The following is a 25,104-nucleotide window of genomic DNA, read 5'->3' as shown; positions in this document are numbered from 1 at the left end:
AGCCAAGAAAAAGTGCTGCTAGGAGCAATTACCAGCTTTCATGTCTCATACTGCAAAATAGTGTGGTTTCTTTCCAAGTGCTCCATTTCTATCTATAATAGCTTAATATCTACATTAGTGGTAATGAGGCCAGTGATAATGAATATTAAGGATATTGATTATGGGAAACGCCAAATGATGATTGGACTAAATGAAGCTTCCCCACCATGGAGGCACTAATTTGGGTTGCTCCTGCAGATGCCCAGTATAGTTGCTTTAGAATATGGGGACGCCGGCCCACCCACCAAACTCCATATATGAGCTCCATAGGCGGCCATCTATCACGCAAAGGTATGTATTGGGATCCAGCACAAGCGGGAACTGATACCCCCCTCTCCCCTCACAAACCCGCGCAAAGTCTCCCTCTCTTTGGCATTTGTGGGCCTACTGTTTCACATGGCAAAATATGACCTAATTTATTAATTTATTTATTTTATTTAAGGGACCAATATGTTACTTCATTTTATATTTCTGGTGTGGGCTTTTCCTACTCCAACATCCTAATACTGATTATTTACACCGGAGAAAATAGTTTGCAGAGGGTCAAACAAAACCAGACTATGTGAGGAAGGTCGCCAGCAGAAATGGAGCAACTTCAAGTATGGGCTTGAAGGACTGAGAAGAGAGAGACAGAGACAGAAAGGGACAGACAGAGAGAGAGAGAGAGAGAGAGAGAGAGAGAGAGAGAGAGAGAGAGCACAGTCAAAGACCATAAAAACAAGACAGCTGTAGAGACTGAAATAGCGCTACCCCCCCACCCCCACCCGCCCTCCATTCTCTTTCTCAGCCATTTTGACTGTCCCTTTTAAAATTCGACAGCCTTCGCCCCTTCTTGGCCTCCTTTGCCCCCATATGACTTCCATTCCTTTTTTATCCGACGGACTCGCTGGCCTGCTGTCAGGTGAAAGTGATTTACAACAAAGGAAGACACTTGTGGACAGTCAAATGGGGAACTTGAGTGATCAATAGCATCTCGTTGATTGATTCCTCATACTGTGTCCACTTTGGCGGTGGCCATATCAACTATTAGCTGTTGCAATAGTTAGTAATAACTCGTAATCAATAGTTTGTAAGTTAACTTGATAGAGGCACCATTTGTATTAACTGTAATGAGGAACAAAGGTCAGAGCAGGAGAACATGGATAATTTATTGACTCCATGATAAGTAAACATAAGGAACAATATTTTCTTGAACATTTATCTTAAATATATACAAATATATACAATAACATTTCATTTGGTTCAACCCCCCCTCTTTATATATCTTTGCATAGTAACCTTTATTCTCATAGTGTTTATAGTGAGGTACTGTATACATCTCCGCCGCTATCATCCAAAATCAATCAAATCTTCTTCCTGAACAACTTCGTCGCCTCCTCCCCTTTTTGACCAATCAGCAATCAGTTCCTTCACGTCCTTTCCGAACTCTTCATGCAATTTACTAAATTCCTCTTTGGTGCCTGTTCCAGCCGCTGACCACTCCCCCAAGGGTGGACCAGGACCATTAATAGGCACAACATTTGCATTTCGCTTGGGCCAGAGTTTGGGTGATCTCTTACTGGCTGGTTTGGAAGTGAGTGGAGCTTGAAGCCTTTGATTGGAGCTAAAACTAGGTCCCGCTCCCACACCTGGCGCTGGGTGCTGAGGTAGTGTCGAGGTGCGCGCGCTCTGCCAGGCCGCAGAGCTTGCTGCTTCTGCTGAGATGAAACTAGGCATGGTGAAACTCTTGGCCGGATCACTGGAGTACGCTTTCATGGCTTCTGAGGAACGAGCAGAGAAAGACTGAGAAACACACAACTGAAGAGCTGCAATCACATTCAGAAACTAGAGCTGACTACTGAGCATTATTTACCCCAACACAACAAAAACACATCTACTTTAAGTCTGAGAGATTTGGAAATTGATGTTAAAGATAAAACGAGGCACTTGAGCTGCCTAATCTCCCGGCATGATCACCATCATATATATTAAACATACCCACTTATGCTAATAAGTAATGAGGTTATTAATTAACCCAATTAATGCATTTATTTGCAAATATTTCTATGTAAACATACTTGTCTTTGTGTAAAACATAGGTGATATTATGAACTCATCACATATTTTAAAGCATTAAGGAGTTATAGTGGACTCAAGAAAGTACTTGTGGCAGTGTTTTTTTGTGAAATACTTCCCCATCGTTGAAACGCATGTGTTTCACCAATGGGGAAAGGGTGATTCACCCTCATAAAGGGTGAACCTACATTCAGCCTTGAGCTGTCGTTTATTTGGAAATAGCTAACTGCAGACAAAATTATATGGTTCTTAATCATCTAAAGCATAGAAATTTGGCATTACAGATTTTCCATGCTACATTTTATGCCACAGCAGCTTTGTTTGTTTTAGAGCAAAGTTGCCCTACTCATGGGAGGAAGAACCTTTTGTAACCTACATGAAAAGAGGGTCCAGTACCATTTAGGGACAGAAAGTCATGGGTCTCATGTTTCAGTTCCTGACAGTGTTCCTCACAGGTTGCATTCACAGTCCGGCTAAACTAGACTTGCCTAGTTTAACTTGTTTACTCATTAATATGCAAAACCTAATCAGATCATCTATTCGATAGGGGGAACCGGTGGTGTAAGTATGGAGTTTCTATCATGCATTGTTCTTGAGTTGTTGACTTCACAAGAATGTGTCTCTCGATCTATCACGATATGGGTCATGTATACAAAATCACACGTCAAATAATCAAATTAATGTCAACAGAATGGTGGTAAATGGTATTGCTAGGTGTGCATTACTGACATTTTTCAAATAATATTCCTTAAAATGTTTCAAACCTCATTTTGCCTGAGTTTTTGTTTTTTTTATTGCTTGTTATCATAAGTTTAGACAGCAGATTTGCGTGTCACAATATCCAAAAATCACCATATCATGATGATATGATTCTACTAAACAATATGAATTATTGCCCTGCCCTAGTCTACACAGAGACAGATAAGATGCCACCATGACTACATAACGTCCTGCAAACCATGTAGGCTACCATGGTGGAGGGACAGAACAGTGTTAGTAAGCTGATGTGAACGGTGATGCAATGCCTCTCCGGAACAAAAGCCGCTCTTATTCACCCACAGAGAAAGACTGTATCCTTCAGACAGACTATCCTCTCTCTCTTTTCTCTCTCACCTCCGTACTGTTTCTCCATGTCCATCACTAACAGGGCCAGGTAGCTGTGGTTGGCTGAGAGTAGAGCTTTGATCCAGCTCTCCTGACCGGCCTGGTCCTCGGCAGCGAACTTGTACGTGCGCAGGCCCGGCTCGCTCCACACCAGCGAGAAGGCAAACTGCTCCTCCGACTCGCACAGCTGGACGGTGCAGCCCTCCAGAACAATCGCTCCTATCAGGTCCCGGTCGGCGGGCCGGTCCTTGTAGAAGAGGAGGTTCCCCTTCAGCACAAACCAGCGCTTCTGATAGGACGTGTTTCTCTCACCCTGTGAGGACACCGTTGTGACATCTGTGGTTTACCATTTCCAAAACAAACGGCTCATTTACTCAATTTCTTACTCAACTGGTTTGATGAAAAATCAGGATAAGCAGCTTACAGGAACATGGTGCTTTATGAATTTATTGATGGAGTCATGAACAAGTTTTAATTAACGTGTGTTTAGAAATTCAAAATTTTACATGTTCATTGTGGGTTTAAATTTCAGATTGACTCTTGGGTCTCAAATCATGTGCATGGAGGGCTGAGAGTCTGCAGGTTTTCATTCCAGCCAAACACTACAGCAGCTGATTTCCCTGATTAGTTCCTCCTCTCTGGTTGAAGTTGTGCTGATCAGTGAAATCACCTGAGTAGTGTTTGATTGGAATGAAAACCTGCAGCCATGGCACATGGTTGGAGACTCCTGCAGTAACTTTGTGAGTGGTTGTTTGATTAGTTTTCACAATCATAATTCACTTGACTGATTGTTCATAAGGCAAAGAAAATAAATCTGCTCTACTAAGGGCAGGGGGACTAGGAAGAATGCACACACACACACACAAAATATTCAGACTGTAAAGTAAATTAGCCTATCGAAACAAGTCACTTACCTTCTTGTAGAGATATCCTTCTTTGTCGACAGGTGAGTTGCAAGACTGAAAATACGTGAGTATCTTTGCATGGATCTTCATTTCAACATCACAGGCCTTGCCATACCTGAACCTGCCATACCGGAACACATCGAAGACAACATAGTAATTAACTTCCATCATAGGCTATTCGTGTATGGTGCTACATATGATCTATATTGGTGTGTTTCTGGATAGGTCACTGTAGCGTGCTTTATGTAACACTTGCATGTCACTTCTTGATCTTCTGCGTTTACCGCCTTCACATCACGGAAGTATTATTGCTTCACATAGTTACTTTCTTCCCTTCAAGTGCAGTGACGCTAGGCTAAAGTAACAATTCTCTTAGTATCATTTTATATTTTGAGGAAAATACGTCAAACACACAGATTATTAATAAACAGCTCCGTACAAACTCTGGGTTGAGAGACATTATCGTCTTACCACCTTTTCCTGCTTCTGCGTTAATTATAAAAACAACAACAACAATACAATAGATGCTCGTGCATTTTATAGTTTCCATTTTGTTACTCGGCCTACTTCATTTCCTCGCGCAAGAGCAACTGCGACGCTGAAATTTGGGGTCTGTTGTAATCGTTCATTCGCTACTTCTTTACTTACCTTTCCGAAATGTAGAAATGTGTTTCACTTTCCGCACAGCATGGGTGTTGTCAAACACTTCCTGGTAGCTAAGGTGAGCAGCTCCACGTCAGCGGCACAAAGGTAGCACCGGTAGGCCAAACTACCTCAGATGTGGGCGAAGTAAACAATGCAGTCAATTCCTAAGCTGGAAATCACCCAGTTTTGTTCTACAAACTATCCAAATAGGATTTTTCGGTTGTGTATTATGTGTTTATCTTAGTGCAGAGGTTCTCAAACTCCGGCATTAGACTACAGATCCGTAAGACTTTGTTAGATATGAGGTTATAGAGAGGTACATGACTGTCTGTAGCTGGTTGGAGATAACTGGGTATAGTGAAAGTCTCTCGCCTTGTCTAATGAGTAAAATTAAACTATTTCTTAATTTGCCAAAGACCTCCTGGTGGTGTGTAGTGAATATTCCTAACTTGTAATGTGTGTCAAGGATGTAAAGTGCCTCTTGGGTGCAAGTGATAATCACACTCTGGCCTATAATATCACTTACCCTTATTAAATTAACTAAGTTGCTGCAGTAAACACACACAGCATACAGCAGGTTTCAGTCATTCTGGCAAACTTTAATAAGCATCATGCCACTCAGATAAGAATGTGCAAATAATTTCAGAGTATCAATCATTGTCTTTAGCATCCATTATTTAAAACGAGATGACACATTCTGTACATGATCAATAGTGGTGTTACATTCTAAAACGCACAGGACGAACCTTGGAGTGTTTTGACCTGCTGATCAGTTCAAGGTTCACTGGATGTAACATCATTTCATTCACAGTCCACTGGCTACTGCAAGGCATTACACTTTATTATAAGTGATTACTTACTGCAACCCCAATTAAATGTGATTAGAGGGACATGCAGGTTAGCAACATTAGCACACAACTGGCTATTTAAACCACAACATTAGCCATTTGTTTGGTTCGCTCACAAACTCTAACAGCAAGTTGCTCCCTGTAAAAATGCACAGTAAATTACAAGAAGCAAGACTTTTGATCAGTTCTGTAGCTTATAATTCAAACACCCCACAACAATTTCTTAATCTAAGGGAACAGATCAATCAACATAGCCATCCTTCACAGTTACAGCACAACGTTGGTATGCTGATTTCACTAATATGCACATAGCCTGCAATAATCGGTGAGATGAGCGGTCCAGTGCAGTTCTAGTTCACTGGTGCTCCCTCCACACTTGTTGTAACTGCAGCGTCTCTCCAATGTGGATCTTCTGATGTCTTTTCAGGTTCTCCCCGCGGCTGAAGCTCTTCCCACACTGGTTGCAGTAGTACGGTTTCTCCCCTGTGTGGACCCTCTTGTGTTTCTTCAGGTCTCCCGCCTGGCTGAAACATCTCCCACACTGCATGCAGCCGTAGGGCTTCTCTCCTGTGTGGCAACGCTGGTGGATCCTCAGGTTGCCCACCCTGCTGAACGTCTTTCCGCACACAAAACAGATGTGCGGGTCATCTCTCCTGAAGTGCTCCCTCCTGTTTTTCCTCCCGTCAAAGGCAGTCCTGTTGGTTTTCGCAAATCCATACCTCCTAGATATGGCGTTGTGATTTGAGTGGACAAAGACGAGTCCGTAAGGTCCAGCGCCAACTTGTGGCCTCTGGGTCTCAGCAGAGTCGTGACGAGAAGAGTTGCAGCTTAAATCCACACAGCCGTTATAAGGTCCTTCAGTAGCAGGTGGTTCCAATATGGCGCAATCCGCTGGCTCTGGTTCACTTTTGATGACAGCCAGGTTCACCCCAAGTGGAGCGTCAGAGTGAGAAGTGCTTGCATCGTTGAGTGAGACGGCATCGATGTCCCCCTTTTCACTGTGTGATGTGTGGACAGCCACTGCCTCCTCAATAATGTGTGCCACCTCCTCCAGTTGCACTTTGCAATGTTCCACCGGTGTTTGTGCCAAGTTGCACACAATTCGTGACTCAACTTCATCAAGTTCTTTGGATTCCTGCTTCAAGTCATGGTCAGGATTGTGGCTGCTTATTGGCTTTTGTTCTGTCTGAATGAGTTCTGAGTTTTGGTTCAGACTGAGGCTTAAATCCTGCTCTTGCTCTTGTTTCTCTGTGTCTTCTTTTTCTTCAGGCACTGGACCACCTCCAGGTAGAGAGGCTGTAAAAAAGAAAAGACCAAAAGGAAGGAGTATTAAACTTCAGTAACTTACGTTTAGTAACTTGTTATCCATGAACAAGAGATGGTTCATCCCGTGTGGGTTAGTTACACTGTTTGAATTGATAAATGCCTCAAGAATATCATAATTAGTGTTGACCAAAGGGCTCATAGTGCTTGCACCCACGTGTGCTCTCTCTTGTTATCTTGTCCTGTAGCTCCTGCAGTCGTCTCTTCAGACTCTCATTCTCTCTCTGGGTCCTGGCAGTTTTCTCCTGGTACTCTGACACCGTCTCCTTCACCACCTCCAGCACCTCATGCACTGCTACAGTCAGTAGCTTTGCCACACGGGCATTCAGACGCTCAAGTTTAGACATCCTGAAAGAACGAATTTTAGTGTTATTGAATGGCAATGCACTTCGACATACAAAACCAAATGTGGATTAGTTATACATGTTTCAAATGCCCTCTGCAATCGCAGCTGCAATTTATAGATCTGATTACCTATATTTTTTTTGCTTATCTGCTTGCTGTGTGATTAGACAACGGCAACTGGATGCAGAAATAACTTCAGTGGCCAGTTTGGTAGGTACATGTGCATGCCTCAAAAAATCCTGGGCACTCTGGAGGCTGGAAGGAGTAGTCCAACCCTATACTAGATGAGTGTCCTTAGTAATAAGCTAGTCATTAACTATATATTAAGATGTATTAAAGGGGAATACCACTCAATGTATGATTTGTATGGAAACTAGAGAGCCAATATCTGGGATCTTGTGCCAATGTACAGTCTCAAGCTGCTCCAGTTACAATGGATGGAAAACTGGCTTTAGATTCATCCTGTGTTGGTCTGAACTTTAACATCCTTTACATAATTTGCCTGCTTTCAGTCATTTTGCCAGTTCATTTTCAATGGGGCTGGACATCAGTCAGACAGATTAGCTAGTGGGCATTACAAATTCTTCTGTCGTTGCTAATCATGGCAGACAATAGTGAAATGTTTACTGCTGACCAAAGTGTCTTAGGAGTATAGGTCAGCACTTTGATGCTAGCTACAATTCAGTGGCATTCCCCTTTAACGTTGTAACGTTCAGCAATAGGCTACTTGTTAATGAACGATTAAAACTGTTTCCCCAATATTCCTTTCCATTTTAAACGCATGCTCATTGCCAACAGTCATATCACTGACAGTTAACTTGGTATGTTTGGTTTTGAAGTACCTGCAAGCCAGTAGAGAAGTTAGCAGCTACTGTAACGTGAATAGCTAGTGCCAGCTAAGTAACGTTAGCTAACTCCACCTATCACTTTCCCTTTAAACATCCCAGTGGTCCAACAAACCCGCTAGATCACTGCTGTATTAGCCGAACATTTACTTTAGATGAATGAGAAATAAACTAAACTTTGAAGCTAATTAAAGGATTTGAAAATAATGTTGGACGTCAGAAGTGAAAACGCAGCTTAGCATTTTGTGACCTCCGGATGCAGAATCTGAATTACTTCCCGTGTGAGTTGATTTTCAAAATAAAAGCCCAAAAGTTTCATACCATATTGTTATTCATTTATATTTAATTGTAGAACATGAATGATTCTTCATTTCTTCTGGCATCAACATGTCTGGTAGCAGTTCCCTATTCCTCTTATTTGACTGATTTGTTACATCCAATCGATCAATCAAACAACCAGTAAAAACTATAGCAATATGACAACAACAAAAAAGCCAAAACTAGGATGTCACTCTTTATTCAAGTAGTCACACCTCAGTGATGAAATTGCACTGCACAACAATATTTAATTGAATGTTAATTGTAACACCACTCATAACATTATATACATATTAAACTGCATGTGTAGAGGCTCATGCATACAAACGAACTGTAAAGTCTCAACAGTGACCTCAGATGCAGCACTTTTTCAGACCAGTACAACATTGTATATCATCATAAACGGCGAGAAAATCAAGTGTAGCAGAGGTGTGCAAGGAAGTTAAAAATAGAAACCACGGGTCATAATAAAAAACACTTGTTATTTCTTCACCTTACACTAGCATGCCTGCCTATATGGATTCTTTGATGTTTCTTGAGGTGACTCGACTGACTGAAAGTCTTGCCACACTGCTGGCAGCCATACGGCCTTTCACCAGTGTGGACCCTCTTGTGTTTCTGCAGGTTGCCGGCGTGACTGAAGCACTTGCCACAGTGCAGGCAGCAGTACGGCTTCTCCCCCGTATGACAGCGCTCGTGGATCCGCAGATTCCCAATCCTGTTGAAGGTCTTCCCGCACACGACGCAGCTGTGGCTCTCGTCCTGTCTGATCGCAGCACTGGGTCTCCTGATGCCCTGGACGAGCTCCGGGTGACACTCAAATGGAAACGAGTCCACAAAGGTGCTGAGGCCATCCGCGTTGATGTAGTGTACCAAGCCGGGAAGCCCCGAGTTGTCTGGGATGGGGTCAGAGATCCTGTCATTCTGTGCCGTACCACTCTCCAAATCTCCACACTGAAATAACAGATTCTGGCCCGCATGTTCATCTGAGGATGAATACTCCAGCGGCTCAGGCTCAATTTTGATCACTGGGGGAGTTGGGGAGTTCAAACTACACCCAGGCATTGTGTCGGACCGTCCCAAAGAGTGGTCTTGGTCGTTGCCAGGTACCGAGTGAGTCATGTAAACTGTCAGTGCTGCGTTGCTTACATTTCCCAAAAGCTCAGGAAGCTCTCCGTGTCCAGTCAGCCCCTGTGTGACGCTGCACTCACCCATTTCTGAGTCTGCTGTGCAGTTCAGCTCATCTGGGTTGCACTCTTCCTTCCTGGGGCCTTTCCTTTGTGTCTGGCTGAACTTCGGCTCCTGTCTCTCGTCATTTCCTGGTTCTGGTTCTGGCTCCTGCCTCAGATCATCCTGGGTCGGTTCGTCGTGCTTGGTGTTGGTCGAAGAGGCGGGGGAGAGAGCAGGCTTTTTATCTGTATGAAAACGACAGAAAATCGGAGCGTAATAGCCAGTGTAGACAACAAAACAACATCAACAATAACCTTGATCTTCAATGACTGAACTTGGCATGAATCAATCTGTAGCCATAAGCCAACACACACCACCTCTCATCTATTACTGCTTACAACAGGTAACTGTTAGATATCTACAACACTTAAGCTCACCTCCACTATCCTCCCTTATCTTGTCCTGTAGCTCCTGCAGTCTTCTCTTCAGACTGTCATTCTCTCTCTGGGTCCTGGCAGTTTTCTCCTGGTACTCCGACACCGTCTCCTTCACCACCTCCAGCACCTCATGCACAGCCACCGTCAGCAGCTTGGCCACCCGGGCACTCAGACGGTCAAGTTTGGACATGATTTGCATTCATGGATCGACGTAAAGGTGAGGCGTCTAGGAGGAAATCACCACACGACGTCGGAGAAACGGACGGTTCATCGATAGTTGGATGCTTGATGCTGCTGACTAGCGAGCAACCATGTCAGCGGGAAAACAGCGAGAGCAGACGTTAATACAAAACCACCTCCGCGAGCCGACACACAGCGAGTGCAATGTTTGTTAGTAGACGGCAATCAAAACAGGCTGTCAAACGTTAACGTTACGTGGCCGACACCCGGTCCTACTTTTTTCAAAATGTCTTAACTATACAGGCAACAAAAACATCGCACCTTCGTTTCAGATAGCCAGTTTTTGATCAAACGCCCTCAAAATCAACAAGAGGAATATTTTTCGCTTTGTGGGAGTTGACAAAATGTTCTACTCCAGCTTCCGTAGTGTCCACGCAGTGCCTGATGGATAATGGTGTTCTGTTCATTTTTGATAGAATATTGACTATATTTTAACCTTTCAAGCACAGGTGAATCGCAAAGTTTTGATAAATGAACCTGAAATAAAGATGTTTTCATGTGAAATATGACCTTTTAAAGTTTTCCACACTGAGCTTTATTGTACAGTTGGGTTCACATTGCACAACCACAATATCTTTAGAATATCAAACACTACCAGTGTACAAAACTGCCTTATACTGGCCCAATAGAAACTGAGTAAGCATTTTTGAAAAATAAAATAAAATCATAAACCAGAGCAAGATATGTGGGCTTTAACTATGTAATTAACATAAAACATAATCCACTCAAAACTGTCTTGATTCTTTGCCATCATAATGTCTCTATGATCTTTACAAAAGACTGCAGGGTTTTTTGGTGGTGGTTGGCTGATGATTGAGAAAAGCATGTGCAGCCTCATCAAACACCTCATTTAGTCCGTCTTGGTTGATAGCAGCACATTCAAGATATTTGACAGCGTTTATCTGCCTGGCCAGGGCCGCGCCCTGCTGCTGGGTCACTGCGGTCTGATTCTGCCCCCTCAGCGTCTCCAGGACCCCCTGATCAACACACAGGTCACTCTTGGTTCCCACAAGCAGAATAGGCACATTAGGGCAATGGTGTGTCACCTCTGGGTGCCACTTGTGCTTGACATTCTCATAGGATGACGGACTAGTGATGGAGAAGCAGAGGATGATGACATTGGCCTCGGGATAGAGGAGGGGGCGTAAACAGTCATACTCCTCCTTGCCAGCTGTGTCCCAAAGGTTAAGGTCAACAGTCCTGTTGTCTACACTGACCTTGGCACTGTATGTGTTGTAGAAAGCTGGTATATATTCCTTAGGGAAGGCCTTTTGGGTGTAGGTGTGGAGAAGATAGGTCTTTCCTACTCCGCTGTCCCCAACCACCACACACTTGATGCTTTGCATTACGATACCTTCACTCCCACAAACACCTGCAACACAAGCACAAAGCTTCATGTTTAAGTAAACCACTTTTTCAGACGTGGTGGAGTATTTTCTTGCATTTTCATTCACCACCTCAATTTCTGCAACCTTTCCACAGCATGTTATAAACTTTAACATCCACTCTCTTAAGAGCCTGGTTTTGACACTTCCCGACTTGTTTCAGACTCACAGTTGAAGATCCAAACTAAATTACAAAGACAGGCAGAGAGCTATAATGTCTGTGGATCAAATATTCTATCTATTCCATAACATCAGCCTCAAAAATATTTCCTTAAGGACTGCCTAAATTTGGGGATCATATCTGCAAGCAGACAGACATCAATTGACACAATAGAGGCAAAAACTTGAACTTACCTCTCAGCTCTCTCATATAACAGTCCTGTAATTGACACACTACTGAAAAGAGAAATGGCGTAAAAAGAACTGTGGAGTAGGAAGCGGCTTATTTGCGCAAGAGATCTTCCTTCAAAGGCTGCGTCACGCTGAAACAAGGGACAGCAGGTTGGGACGGAAAGAGAGCACGGTTGGAATTGGGACATTGTTTGGAAATATCTTTCTTCATCCCTGCAACAAAGTGATGTAAACAGGTGGTGTAATGTTAGAATTTCAGACATGACAGGCCATAGCTGCTACACCACTGTTTCCATTTTGACTCGTCTGGCTTGTGAAACTACAGATTTTGATGAAACTTGGAGGGATTCTACATTAGATTCTTGTTAGGCTGCTGATTGGCCCAAGGAGATGTGTTACACGTTTACATGTTTTCGCATGTTCAGCCTCTTGAAAGAGTCACAGAGTTTCAATATTTGGATTTGTGATTTCTACACCATCAATGCAGTGGTGTTGGCCTGCCATGTAGACTCTCAATTCACCCACCTGGCCTGGGTCGGTATTCCCTGGAAGCAGGATGGACTGATGTAAATTACACCGCTGTCTGACCTCGCTCACTAGCAAAAAAACACGGAGACAAAGGTGTCCTGAGGCAGGTCACCATGAAATCCCAGTTTGTGCAGCAGGATGGAAGGCAGACGGTGACACAGTTATTCCACACCCTTCATGTAAACTGAAGTATTTTAACTAATTGATCTGATCTTCCTTCTCTTACCAGTCTGTGAAACCCACCATTTGCTCAGCACTTTGGTAAAGCTAAGGTTTTCTAAAAGAACGTTCTATTTATATCACAGTACACAATTTTTTATTTGACATGCAGAATGTATTGGCCCAATGTAAAGGTACAATATTCAGTGCGGTCCCATACACAAATTTTGCCATACACATGTACCAAATATAGTTATTTGAGTTTAAATTTTAAAAAAAATAATTAAAACAACTACCAGTTCTAATACTTCAAATTTGACAGGTACTCTAAAATAACATAAGTGCCAAAAAACAAAGGACACCTATAATCAAAGAAGGCACATTTCATGGTGTGAAGTTATATTCCATGTAACATTTCTGCATACTATTTGCTTTTCTAAATGGAACTGGACTGAGGTTAAGTGAACTTCACAAAAAAGCTAAAAAAAACTAGGATAAAAACTGAGATCCCACTCTGAGAATCCAACATTTTGAAGCTTTTTATTACTCTTTGATCCTTAAATTAAATACAATATGTAGGCAGCCTTTTTTCAATTCCCATCCCTAAATATCAATAACAGCATGGTAACACAATAACCTCTCAGGGGGCAAAACACACCCGGCATCACACATGAGTAAGCTGGTGTTTCTTCAAGTTACTGGAGTGACTGAAACGTTTCCCGCACTGACTGCAGCCGTACGGCCGCTCTCCTGTGTGGTAGCGCTGGTGTATCTTCAGGTAGCCCGACTGACTGAACCGCTTCCCGCACACCGAGCAGCAGTACGGCTTCTCCCCCGTGTGCACCCTGTGGTGCTTCTTAAAGTCGCCCGCGTGTCTGAAGGTGCGGCCGCAGAGCGAGCAGCAGTAGTGTTTCTCTCTGCTGACGTGTCTCTGGGATGTTCTCAAGCCCGCCCCGCCTGACAAAGCCTTCTTGTTTGTTAGAACGGCGTGTTGTCTTTCAGCTCCGACACTGTTTGTGTGATATCTACTGGACGACAGAGACGCAGTGTTGTTGCCGACTGCCGATGGCTCTTCTGTGCCATTTTGGTTCAGACTGAAGAAGACCCTCGACCCTAAGTTGGGTCCTGAATTGGCTTGAAGAGGTTCTTGGTTTTGTGTTCCCGAGGATGTAGCGCTTGTCCCGGCAGCATCGTAAAAATAGTTTGTGGTGTATACGGCATCTTCATTCAGTTCAGGTTCTACCTTGATCTCATCTGAAGCAAGGAACAGATGAGAATCGGGGTGACAGCTGTTTTCAGAAACTCTAACGGTAGAGTTTACATGATTTGAAACCGGTAACACTGCATTATGGGTCTCTGCTTCAGGAGTTCTGGGGTTGTGTAAGTTACTAGTAGCCAAATGTCGTCCCTTCGTCCCTTTAGGGGTGAGACAAGGGATGGTTAACGATCGAGCTCTGATGGATGCTTCACAGTCAAGCTCTTCAGGTGGATCCAAGGAGATAATTACTGCAGTTTGCTCATCAGAAGGGATGAGCTCAATGTCTTCTTTCTGTTCCTGCTTGATGGGACGAAGCTCCACCTGGGCTTTCTGGGAGGCAGGAGAAACGTGCGGCACAATTCCTGCAAGACAACAAAAGTGACAAACGAGATATGATATATAATAAGTGTTTACATCTATCATATCAACATATCTTAAACATTTCTGGATCCAAGTAGTTGTTCTTTCTCACCACTGCTCTCTGTCTTCATCTTGTCCTGTAGCTCCTGCAGTCTTCTCTTCAGACTCTGGTTCTCTCTCTGGGTCCTGGCAGTTTTCTCCTGGTACTCTGACACCGTCTCCTTCACCACCTCCAGCACCTCATGCACCGCTTTGGACAGCAGCTTCGCCACCCGGGCGTTCAGACGCTCGATTTTGGACATCCTCTTGACGGACTGGCTAAAATGGAGCCAAGATGTTGATCACTACATCTTTGATAGACCTTCACAGGAGCAATATATGTTTGTCCTCTAACATCATGGCTTGTGAGGAGAATGCTTTGCTTGGCTAGAAACTGGATTATCCTTTACACTGAAGAACTATACAAATCCTATTAATTCTGTTACATCAACACACAGCCATCTTGGTAGGAAATTAACAGGTGATTATAACCAAATGACAGCCACATATACACAGTAAGGCACCGTATTTGTAGGAAATGCATATGACATCATGGGAATTAGGCTTTTATTGACACACACAATAAGGCCCTATAGGAATATTATGTTTTTTTCTTAATGAAACGCACAGCAGCATCATACCTTAAAACTGATGTAGTTCCGTGAAACACTGTTGATGTCGCGGTCGTTTGCATCTGATAAACCATTAATTGCCGAGTGGAAATAATGAATCGCGGTTTATCTTGCGGTGTTCAGATTAGAAATTTTCATTGTTTACAATATTGCATACACGTGTGCATGTATCCGCGTTAACGTTGAGGAAGTGTCATCCAAGGGCATTACAGCTAAGCTTGCAGCTACGGCTTTCCCGCAAGATAAAACGGGCCGGTGTACAAAAACTATTTGGTAAAGAGTCTTGGTATATGGTTGCTGTTTGAGCTTACATACATTACCATGAAAACATTCCCACACAGCTGCTTCTTCTTCTTGGGTTTTTAAGGCGGTTGGCATCCAGCGTCACATGCATTAGCGCCACCTAGCTACTTTGCAGGAACGTGCACCACAAAAACTTTAAATCAATGTCAGTCCCGTTCAAACCTATGATTCAAGCTTAAAAAAAAGCCTACTAGGTATACCAGCAGTTAAACATTTTTTTTTTACCTATTACTTAATTATTAAATTCCTCTTAAATAGTACCTCTTTCTGTTTATATATCTTCCAGTGAAAAGTGACATGTTCAACTGATTCCTCCTCCTGGCAATAGTCCTTTGCCCTTTGCTTCTGACTAATCATCAGCTTTACCCGCTTTTCCCAAACTTTATCACTGCTGATCTGACTCAGGTCACCCATAAAGCCGAGTACACCCACCACACATCTTCCTCACATCTTCCTAACATACATAGACAGGTTTTTAATATTTTGCCGCCATCTAGTGTGCTGGGGAGGATTGCGTCTACTCAAAACCTGTTCCAAAAGATCCCTAGATTTGAGATGATACTTGCTCTCTGTTACTCAGTTTATTTTGCTTTGTGAATCATGAGGTACACGACTCAAGAGTACACGAAGCAGGTGAGAACTTATTTCAACAAGAAATCATGACTTGCCATTACAACATCAGATTGCAGACTGCATACACGCAAACAAAGTGCTTAAAGCTTTCGTTAGAAGCGTTATATAATTCATCCTTTTTTCCATATAAATTTTTTTCAAATACATGTTAAAAGAAGTTGTTGTAGGACTGTTACAAAATGGCAAAAAAAAACACTTTTCAATACATATAGGCTAAGCCGTGAACTTACATACATGCATTCCTCGGTTCCTCGTTACCCGTCACCTAAAAATGGGAATACTTTGTTCTTGAATATAAACAGACAGTCTCATCCTCATGGCTGTCCCTCTAGTGACGTTTCCTCAAACAGACTGAGCAGGTTCTTTGGTTCAAAGTTGGGTCTGGGTAAGGCCTCCTCCGTTCGGACCCAGTTGCGGCCACGTCGCTGCGACTTGGTGGACGCAGAAAGCTGGCTCTGCGCGGAGCGTTTGGTCAGGCTGGCCGTGTGAGGCTCTGTATGGATGGGACTCAGACTGGGCGTCAGTGTGTGGAAGGAACCATTTGAGTGGATGCTGGAGGGGGAGCGAGTGGGTGTGTGGGCGGGACTGAGGTGACTGTGTGTGGGTGAACCTGGGAGAGGAGTGGAGGTGCTTTCCACAGACTGCCTGGATTTCACCCTGTTGAATATGGGAAATATAAACATTTAAGTAGGGAATTTAATAGAAGGTTGAAGTTGAAACAAAGGAAATGTCTGGTCCAGCAGCCCTTTCTTTACTTGTGTCTCTGAATTATCATTTCTACAAGAAACATATAACATAGGCTATATGAACGTGAGATAGAGCTGCATAAAACCAAGCTGTAACTTAATTTGATTTTGATATATGTCATTAATCCCTCGAGTGGGAAACTCTCTTTTCACCCTCGGGTTGGGACATGTTCTGTTCTCTACCTGTGTGAGAAGGTGGGAGAGAGCTCTGGGTCCGTGGGATCCAGCAGAAACACCGCATCGTCCTCCGGGCTGCTTGGGTCAGCATGCATGACGCTGAGGGACAGAGTTAAGTCCCTCTCCCAGCTGTCCTTAGGAGGGGTGCAGGGCGCCGGGTCGGTCCAATGAGGGAGGAACGGCAAGTGAAGGGAAGAGAGGAGCCTCCACCCAACACACACTACCAACTATGGGAAAAAACATACAATAAAAATAAGAGACCGGTAACTTTAATTTCATGTTTCACTGCAACCAAACCTTCAAGGTTGAGAAAATGATTGTAATACTCATGTTTACCTTATGTTTCATACATGTCTCTTTCAAGCAAATGTGATCTGCAAAAGTTAATGTTCAAAAGGGTGTTCCAGAAAGTTTATTAGTCTCAATTTACCTGGCAGAGGGAGGTCAGTGTGAGCATGGCCTCACTGAGGAGAAGGGAGATGCGCCTCCTCCACCTATGTCTCCGAACAGAGGGGAGAGACAGGAGCTCGGTGACAGTGGCTCTCTCAGACGGTTCTGGGGCCAGCATCATCCGCAGCACTGTCTGCAGCTCAGTCGACAGGGCTGCAGATACAGATCATAATAGCAATAACATAAGTCATGTGAATATAGAGAGAAACCTGTCAATTTCAGCAGATTTCATTGAAGCTTGATCTTACCATTGGTAAACTCTGAGGGGAGGCAGCCTTGTCTGAGCTGCTGCCAGCCCTCTCCACCGTTGGGAACCTCAATATTGCATGCGAGCTCCAGAATAGAAACACCCAAACTAAGTGAAAATGATTAGACAATATTTAGGCAAAGTCAAATCAAGTCAAATCGCTGAAATCACAAGAAGCACATAAATTATGAATTTACAATGGCCATATTGTTTACATTTCTCATTCACACTGTCTAAGAAGGATTCCTACCTGAAAACATCGGCAGCAGGTCCGTACTGCCCCCTGAGCAGCTCAGGGGCCATGTATCTGGGATCTCCCTCCTGGAGATCCTCCTTCCCCTTCCCCTCAGCGGGGTCTGTCCCCTTCTGTGGGAGCTCAAGCAGCAGCCCAAAGTCCCCCAGCTTGAGACGGCCAGAGTGAGTGAGGAAGACGTTGGCGGGCTTGAGGTCCAAATGTGCAAAACCGCGGGAGTGCAAGTGCTGCAGCGCTGAGAGAAGGTCACACAGGTGGGCCCAAGCTGCAGGCTCATCTGGATTGGAAAGTTTCAAAAGAGTGCAAAGTCAGTAACAACCTAGACACCCAGCCTGAGGATATGAGATTCAACTGTAGAAAAACGCATAGCACAGTAGGAGTATCCAAATATTAATACCAATGCAACAACATAATACATTCAATAAATAAAGTGCATCTTAATCTTAATCATTCTGTTGTCCATTTCTGATATACCTGGGCTAGCAGGCTGGTTCTCAGCATGGAGCAGCAAGCTAGTGCAACACAGCTCTGTCTGGATGTACAGGCGGCCACACTCCTCCCAGGCGGCCACAAAGCTCAGGATGTGAGGGTGGGGACACAGGCGCTCGTGGTTCCTGGCCTCCCTCACACTCCGGTCCCGCTCACTGTTGCCCCTGAAGCGATGAACAGAGCGCTTGACTGCGTACTGTCGGCCGTCCTCGTGGCTCAGCACCTAGAAAAATACAAAACATGCAGAGGTCTCCTCTTACTATTCCAGGATCTCTATAGCAATAATCTTGGTCACGGTGATAACATTGGTCTACAAAGACGTCCAAATTCATGTTTTAGGTTTCCCATTACAAAACCACAGCACAGATGTTCAAATATGCAAAAGCATGTCTGAACACCTCTATGACATGGCCCCATTTCAACCTAACCCACATATGCAGGTCTGATATAACTTCCTGCTCAGCCCATGATATAACATGGGGTGAGATCATTAAAAACTGTAAACTAATGGGATACACTTTAGAGAAAGAAAGGCAGCTAAACGTTATGGGCAGAAGGGACTGTTCAAAAATCTGTGATGGTATTATTGGTTGGAATTTTTATGTAAGCCTGTTTTCCAGGAAGTAAAAGTAATGGGATTTTGATACAAAAATACAAGAAATTACGAATTTTGTACATTTTCTGGCATTTATTGTAATTTTTCATTTAATTTGGACTTGAAACGCATCTCTTTCTCACACACACCATATCTCTTGTCATTCTCACCTTGTAGACCTCTCCGAAGGAGCCCCTCCCCAGCAGGCCCAAATTAGTGAAGCACTGACTGAAGTAGGACTGCTGCTTGCTGGGGTCATACAGAGAAGTCAGAGGGGGAGACTTGATGAGGGAGCGGGAGATGGGTGTCCAGGGGGACGGATGCTTGGGGAACACTCTGCTCAGAGGAGGGCATCCCTTGGACGGGGGGCGTGGGGGCAGAGAATGAGAGAGCCGGGCGGGGGAAGAGAAGGATGAAGTGGATGTAGAAGACGAGGAGAAAGGCAGGTGTCGCTTTTTGAGGGAGAAGGATTGCTCTGCATGAGAGAAGTGGGCAGGAAGAGGGAGAGGTGTCGTGGACACTGCAGTTTCCACTGCCAATGACATGATGTAGGGATTGTCTGATGCTTAACGGAGTTGTTTGGTCAGTAGCAGCCAGTTCTTTTCTTTGTTGGTAGTCAGCTGCAACATTTAAAAGAAAAGTATCAAAGAATGCAGTACTACCAATCTTGACTGCTGATACCTATTCAAAGTATTACTCTTAAATTATGACTGATACAGAGCACTGCTCCCATCAATGAGTTTTACTGAATAATATAAACTTAGACCATTATGTCAGACAAAGTGATTAAATAGAATTAATCTGTTAACCTCATTTGACATAGAACAAAAGTAGAGTCTGCATACTGAAAGCTGCCATCAAAGTGTATGAATTCCATTTAAAGTACAAATTAGTTATGTTAATGTCAAACGGCATTTCAATAAACAAGATAAACACCGTTCACAACTCTGGCAACTCAGTTCTAGCTACCTACATTTGCCAATCATCTAGGTGTTAAACGAAACTTCTGACCTACATTCTAAGAATGTAGGTCATCTGCCTCAACACCTTGTAAAGTTTGGTTACATTTAACAAAGTAAACTTTATCTGTAATATGAATGTCACTTACCCTGCCGGGTTGGCTTTAGTTAAGGTTATTCCAAACTCTGGCATTCAAGACTCATCCATAGCTTCTTCTGACACAAATGACAGTCACATTCACAAAAACAAATCTTTGGCTAACGTTAACTATCCACTGTTGACTACAAGCTTAACCTACCGAGCTAGCTTGTACTGGCATACAGCATACAGTCCATTTATACTGTAACTTTGGTAGTTCGACGTTGGGCAGAAGTATCACGCCGACCATAAACGTTGGTTGGTGAACGTTACATTAACGTAGTCTTCGGAAATATGATAATTCGTGTTCAGCCCCTGTGTACTGAATCCAAACCAAGAAGCGCATACACCCTTCATATGTGGACTAGCCCAGCTCGCGCCAAATTCTGAAAAATTATGCGCATTGCTGCGTACCTGTCTTTTGTGAATACACCATTCTTCTCTTGTTTGCGCAATTTGCGCAGCAGCGGCGCAGTCTGGGGTTCTGGTACACAACACAGGGCTGGCACAACTGGCTAGCTAACTGACCACTTGAAATGGTAAGTTTCGAAGAAATGTTTTTCTTAGACTCGTTTTCAGAAATAAAACTTGAATTAACATTGAGCAATTTGTTCAAAGGGTTTATAACACCAATTATGCTATCGGTTACCGAATTGTTAACGTCAGCTGATGTTTGCTAGCCAGCTAAGTTAGCTAGCTTCACTTGCCCCTCTGTAACGAGAGGTGGTAACGTTATTTAGCAAGCTAGATAGGTAGCTTGCTGGCTAACCTTGAATGTGATGTAACGTTAGTCAACTAACCTAGTCAATGACGTTAGCTACATTGATATTTACTGTCGCTTTCAGTAGTATAACGTCGATTGATTTAGCTGTCAGTTCTATTTTTAGCGACTTTAAAATCACAAGGCTGTTTCTTGTGAGCTAATTTAACGTTAGCTCAAAGCTACGTCTGCTTGCTACCGTTAGCTCGCAGTTGTTGCTAGCGTGTGGCTCAATGAACCAGTCCTTTAATGATATGGAATAGTATGTAGACGGGAAAAACTTGCCTGACAAGCAAAACAACCAACCTAAGACCTCCGCTACCTTCAAATGTCTAACAAGACATAAGTTACATAGGTTACCCAGAGTTAAGTAAATAGCTGCTATAAACAGTTGTTAGGACTTTACACAAAATTAACGACTTACCTGGGCCTACTTTAGGGTTTTTTTTAATAGAAGAAACTGGGATTATTGTCAGTAAATCTAGCTGTGAATTATTGATTGGGCCAGAGAGCTATCCTGTTCGATCTAATGTTAGACCTGAAAGTAACACTCCTCTGCCATATCATAAATTGAACTAATACCTCTCTATCTTTCAGGACGTGTTCTTAATGATCCGGCGTCAGAAGACCACAATCTTCACAGATGCCAAGGAGTCCACCACTGTCTATGAACTGAAGCGTATTGTTGAAGGAATTCTCAAGAGAGCGCCTGAAGAACAGCGGCTTTACAAAGTGAGTTAGGGCCATATATGCTGTCACTGCCACCTAATTTAATGAGTAGTTATTCCTGGTGGGTAACTGGCAACATATTTTGGAGAGATTATCTACACAACTCCTACACAACTCCGAAGAAATTGAAAAAACTGAAAATACTTTCACCATGCCTCATTTACAGCATTGGCATGTTACTTGTCTTCCTCAAGGTTGAATAAATGCCTCTTTTTGGAAAGGTCTGGCCCATGTCTACATCTCCACTGAACCAAAAGACATCATTCACTCGTGACGCTATTTTTGGTTCCTGTGACATTATTTCCAACTCTTGTTCCCCAGGATGACCAGTTGCTAGAGGACAGCAAAACCCTTGGTGACTGTGGGTTCACCAACCAGACTGCCAGACCTCAGGCCCCGGCTACAGTTGGTCTGGCTTTCCGCATCAATGGTACGTTCAGCCCATGTGATTTCGGTGCTCAGAAGGATCAGGGATATGATGTCACTATGTTAGGGTGTTTTGAGGTATTTCCTGTTTTTCTGCCTCTTCCCAACTATTTCCTGCTTTTCTGGATTGTCCTGATTGGTGATTATTCTATAGCAATCTTGTTTTTGGACTTCTGTGTTCTATTCAATTCGTGAATGCCAATATTATTTGCATGATTTATGGCAACCATTTGTGCCTTTGTGGTCCGTTCATCTTTGGGCGCTCAAGCTTTGTAATGTGGTGCTGTGGTAGATAACTATGCAAATCAAGTGATTGTGGTCTGATATGGATGCTTTTCTTATTCATCCTTAAAGAAAAAACTCCTCTTACACTGGTAAATATCATCAATCTGTGTTCAATCAATCAATGCATCCCAAGCGTTATTTTGTGATGAAATATTGTAATTTACTTTTTTCCTGTATCCACTTTATCTGAATCTGCCTCATCTATTTCTACAACATTTCCCAGAATTCCTTTCACCAACCCCTAGATAATGTGCCTTAAAGGATAAGGCTGGTGTTTTTTAATGCATTTCTTACTGTCAACAAATCCTATGAAAATAACAAAATCAGCAATGAATTTCTTTTGCTAACAAGTCTCATCCATGTAGCCGATGCCCAATAAAGCCATGTCTCAGTAGCCGTAGAACTCCATTGTATTAAAAAAACTATTAAAAACACGTCAAAGAGCCATGCCGTTGCTCTGGGCAGTATATTTCATCATTGCGATGCACCGGGCCAGCCTACTTTTTCCTCAAACAACTTAATAAGTTGACCGTAAACACATTTTCCATCTCAGGAAAGTAGTTCCATAGCACTGAAAATAGTGCTTGAAGAATTTGTTCCCATTTGAATTTGATTTGGTAATAACTACAACAGCCTGAATTTTCATGGTAACAGTTAGCGATTTTTTAAATTGAAACTATGTTAAAACTAAGGTTTTTAGCTTACAATTGGCGCCAATGACATCCGGGTTGAAGGCTAAAAAGGGAACGTGGGAAGTCGGAATGGGAGTAGAGCAAACGCATTGTTGATTTTGTTATTTTCATAGGATTTGTTGACGATAAGAAATGTATTTAAAAACACCAGCCGTATCCTTTAACTTGTTCCATTCAGCTGTGGGTTTTACTTGCAGGGGAGCGAGCTATAGTGATAGCAATCGAGATAGCGATAGTAAGAGCAATAGAGCCTTTTCCAGTTGAGAAATGTGGAAGTCGCGCCCCTTAACTCCAAATGCAACATGTCTTGTAACTGCATTGCATTCTGGTCTATTGAGGCTACTGTTGGTATAGAGAAAATGGTCTCTGCCTCTTCTACGATGGATTTATTCTTGTATGATTGTTGAATGTCAGTGCAAAGTAGTGAGTGTAGAAAGAAGCCCTTGCTCTTTGATTCTGCGGGGCTGACACAAAACCTGATGTTTACCGATGATGTTTTAGATAGATGAAAAAAATTCTATGATCAAATTCCATTGTAGCTGCACTGGAAATGTCTCGATGTGACGTCACATCATCTATGCTTGGCCATTTTCTGCATGAATAAGAAAAATACACCACCAAACAACAAAAGGGACGCAGAAATGCAAGGCACATCACCAGTACCTATCTTTCTGTAACATTGCTAAAGTGTTAATGTGTGGATTTGTCTTTTTAAGGCCATATGCCACAAAAGGTCCTTTCAAAAAAAGTCGCTGGTTCCAGAGAAACTAGTTCATGTGCCAAAATTCACCCAAAAATGACCAAACTCGGAGGTTGTTTAGTTTCCTCTTGCATCTTTTCACACCTAACCAGTCTAATGTTTTCTTTTAGCTTGTCATTCTTAAGTTCAGGCAATAACTTAGTCAGCCAGTGCTTGTCCACCCACTACACCAGCTGTGTTACACTCAAGGCCAGGTGCAGCCGTGCTGTCACGACAGAGCTAATGTTTCTCGTATCCTCTGCCCTCCAGATGAGATGTTTGAGCAGCTGCAGATCGAGGCCTTCTCCAGCCCCCCAGAGCTCCCTGATGTCATGAAGCCCCAAGACTCCGGTAGCACTACCAACGAACAGGCTGTGCAGTGATAGGAGGGAGAGGAAAGGAGCAATGGAGGGAAGGATGGCAGTGGGGGTGTGTGTGGATTAACAGCAGTGGAGAAGTAGCGGGGTGGAGGATATGTACTATAATTTCAGTTGATGGATGGGGACATTATAGGTAACCAAGCCTATCCATGTTACCTTCATGCTATCATCCCAGCATCCCCCCCAGTATGCTTCACAAGTTCTTTTTTTCTGGTAGCCCTCTATGATTTCCACATCACATGTGGCTCTGCTCCTTTACGTTGCTCTTATGCACCAACTGGTTCAAACTTTGGAAATGAGTGAGATGGTTGGTTTGGAGAGTGTGACTGTGTGTGTGCGTGTGACTTATACTATTATAATTATTATCATTATTATTTTGGAAAAGGTGAAGGGGGTAGTTGTGTGTCACAGTGCTCTGGAAGTAACATGCATGGGTAAGGAGTCCGGTGTCTGAATCAGCAAACTGCATGAACAAATTCTAGTGTAAAACGGACAAAGGCTTTATTTTCACAGAATCAGATAAACCTTCAGCCTAAATGACAAACTATATATTCTCACCTATAAATTTTTTGGTCTGGTTCCTCCAGTTTTGTTGTACATTTCTGAATTGATCTCAGTCACTTCATTTAGACCTGGAAAAAAATCAGTTATCAGTTAGTGTTCTAGCTTTTTTTGTGTCGTTTTATCTCTTCAATATGGACAAAGCAGTACATTTTCACTTTTCTGTCCTTTGTTGTATGTTTCATGCACTGAGACCAAAGGCAGGTACCTCTTGGACAAAGGAGGAATGGTTGTTTGGAGGACATTTGTCTGTGACAGATATATACAGTATATATATACAAGAGGAGATTGTCATGCTGTTAAACTTCGGTTTTGTAAAGTCATACATCGCCTCATGTCACCAACACCAATGTGGGACATTGCACCTTCCCCTAATTACATAAACATAGCCTGTAACTGTGAGCTTAATTAAAGTTTTTTTTTCCTTTTTTTTACACTGCTGGCTGTTTTTATTCTTATCAGTACGTTTGTGTCAACATTATATAAAGAATACATAATTCCAGGGGTCAATGAAAGCCTTATTTTAGTTATGGCTATTTATTAGTGCTAACAATG

The 25,104-nt window shown here is 43.0% G+C and overlaps 5 protein-coding genes across 6 annotated transcripts; 1 reads left to right on the top strand and 4 right to left on the bottom strand.

Annotated features, from left to right (window-relative positions):
* Positions 1-1,173: 1,173 nt before the first annotated feature.
* On the bottom strand, positions 1,174-4,838 carry LOC139667448 (sesquipedalian-1-like). Of its 2 annotated transcripts, none has more exons than XM_071546905.1 (4): positions 4,752-4,838; positions 4,113-4,224; positions 3,208-3,511; positions 1,174-1,799 (listed from the first exon to the last, which is right to left on the bottom strand). In XM_071546905.1, exons 2-4 carry the CDS (start codon positions 4,191-4,193, stop codon positions 1,369-1,371), a joined length of 816 nt encoding a protein of 271 aa, XP_071403006.1. In that variant the 5' UTR covers positions 4,194-4,224; positions 4,752-4,838; the 3' UTR covers positions 1,174-1,368. The 2 variants fall into 2 exon arrangements, with proteins under 2 accessions (XP_071403006.1, XP_071403005.1); XM_071546904.1 differs by lacking the exon at positions 4,752-4,838 and adding an exon at positions 4,671-4,741.
* A 505-nt stretch (positions 4,839-5,343) lies between these two features.
* Positions 5,344-15,051, bottom strand: LOC139667442 (zinc finger protein 107-like). The gene is made up of 9 exons (XM_071546898.1): positions 14,996-15,051; positions 14,428-14,633; positions 13,368-14,317; positions 10,035-10,230; positions 8,926-9,842; positions 8,107-8,132; positions 7,394-7,519; positions 7,077-7,267; positions 5,344-6,892 (listed from the first exon to the last, which is right to left on the bottom strand). The coding sequence occupies exons 1-9, from the start codon at positions 15,046-15,048 to the stop codon at positions 5,952-5,954; spliced, it is 3,606 nt and encodes a 1,201-aa protein (XP_071402999.1). The 5' UTR covers positions 15,049-15,051; the 3' UTR covers positions 5,344-5,951.
* On the bottom strand, positions 10,804-12,057 carry LOC139667438 (rho-related GTP-binding protein RhoG-like). Its single transcript, XM_071546891.1, has 2 exons — positions 12,014-12,057; positions 10,804-11,646 (listed from the first exon to the last, which is right to left on the bottom strand). Exons 1-2 carry the CDS (start codon positions 12,027-12,029, stop codon positions 11,045-11,047), a joined length of 618 nt encoding a protein of 205 aa, XP_071402992.1. The 5' UTR covers positions 12,030-12,057; the 3' UTR covers positions 10,804-11,044.
* Positions 15,052-15,864: 813 nt separating the features above from the next.
* On the bottom strand, positions 15,865-20,065 carry pkmyt1 (protein kinase, membrane associated tyrosine/threonine 1). Its single transcript, XM_071546906.1, has 8 exons — positions 19,988-20,065; positions 19,050-19,499; positions 18,270-18,507; positions 17,793-18,072; positions 17,544-17,650; positions 17,276-17,448; positions 16,852-17,072; positions 15,865-16,579 (listed from the first exon to the last, which is right to left on the bottom strand). The coding sequence occupies exons 2-8, from the start codon at positions 19,422-19,424 to the stop codon at positions 16,237-16,239; spliced, it is 1,737 nt and encodes a 578-aa protein (XP_071403007.1). The 5' UTR covers positions 19,425-19,499; positions 19,988-20,065; the 3' UTR covers positions 15,865-16,236.
* A 364-nt stretch (positions 20,066-20,429) lies between these two features.
* On the top strand, positions 20,430-24,985 carry LOC139667447 (elongin-B-like). Its single transcript, XM_071546903.1, has 4 exons — positions 20,430-20,516; positions 21,335-21,469; positions 21,788-21,896; positions 23,879-24,985. The coding sequence occupies exons 1-4, from the start codon at positions 20,514-20,516 to the stop codon at positions 23,989-23,991; spliced, it is 360 nt and encodes a 119-aa protein (XP_071403004.1). The 5' UTR covers positions 20,430-20,513; the 3' UTR covers positions 23,992-24,985.
* The last annotated feature ends 119 nt before the right edge of the window (positions 24,986-25,104 follow it).

The sequence above is a fragment of the Centroberyx affinis genome, unplaced genomic scaffold, assembly GCF_046629955.1.
Source record: "Centroberyx affinis isolate AG114_WGS23_722 - 3 ecotype Tasmania unplaced genomic scaffold, CSIRO-AGI_Caff_v1 ptg005539l_1, whole genome shotgun sequence".
In the NCBI taxonomy this organism is placed as follows: Eukaryota; Metazoa; Chordata; class Actinopteri; order Beryciformes; family Berycidae; genus Centroberyx; species Centroberyx affinis.
This window is presented reverse-complemented; position numbering and strand designations above follow the sequence as displayed.

Bases quoted from the DNA above. Each gene is read 5' to 3' on its own strand.
- LOC139667448 (XM_071546904.1), bottom strand. From the start codon at position 4,732: ATGAACGATTACAACAGACCCCAAATTTCAGCGTCGCAGTTGCTCTTG. The intron at 3,512-4,112 runs GTAAGTGACTTG...GTGTCCTCACAG, and splicing joins AAGGATATCTCTACAAGAAG to GGTGAGAGAAACACGTCCTA. The intron at 1,800-3,207 runs GTGAGAGAGAAA...CTCGTTCCTCAG, and splicing joins CATGGAGAAACAGTACGGAG to AAGCCATGAAAGCGTACTCC.
- LOC139667442 (XM_071546898.1), bottom strand. From the start codon at position 15,048: ATGCAAACGACCGCGACATCAACAGTGTTTCACGGAACTACATCAGTT. The intron at 8,133-8,925 runs GTAAGGTGAAGA...ACGTTACAGTAG, and splicing joins ATATAGGCAGGCATGCTAGT to CTGCTAACTTCTCTACTGGC. The intron at 7,520-8,106 runs GTACTTCAAAAC...TACTCCTTCCAG, and splicing joins ACTTCTCTACTGGCTTGCAG to CCTCCAGAGTGCCCAGGATT.
- pkmyt1 (XM_071546906.1), bottom strand. From the start codon at position 19,424: ATGTCATTGGCAGTGGAAACTGCAGTGTCCACGACACCTCTCCCTCTT. The intron at 17,449-17,543 runs GTAAGATCAAGC...CTGTATCTGCAG, and splicing joins CCCCTCAGAGTTTACCAATG to CCCTGTCGACTGAGCTGCAG. The intron at 17,073-17,275 runs GTAAATTGAGAC...TTTTTCCCATAG, and splicing joins CACTGACCTCCCTCTGCCAG to TTGGTAGTGTGTGTTGGGTG.
- LOC139667447 (XM_071546903.1), top strand. The intron at 21,470-21,787 runs GTGAGTTAGGGC...CTTGTTCCCCAG, and splicing joins AAGAACAGCGGCTTTACAAA to GATGACCAGTTGCTAGAGGA. The intron at 21,897-23,878 runs GTACGTTCAGCC...TCTGCCCTCCAG, and splicing joins TCTGGCTTTCCGCATCAATG to ATGAGATGTTTGAGCAGCTG.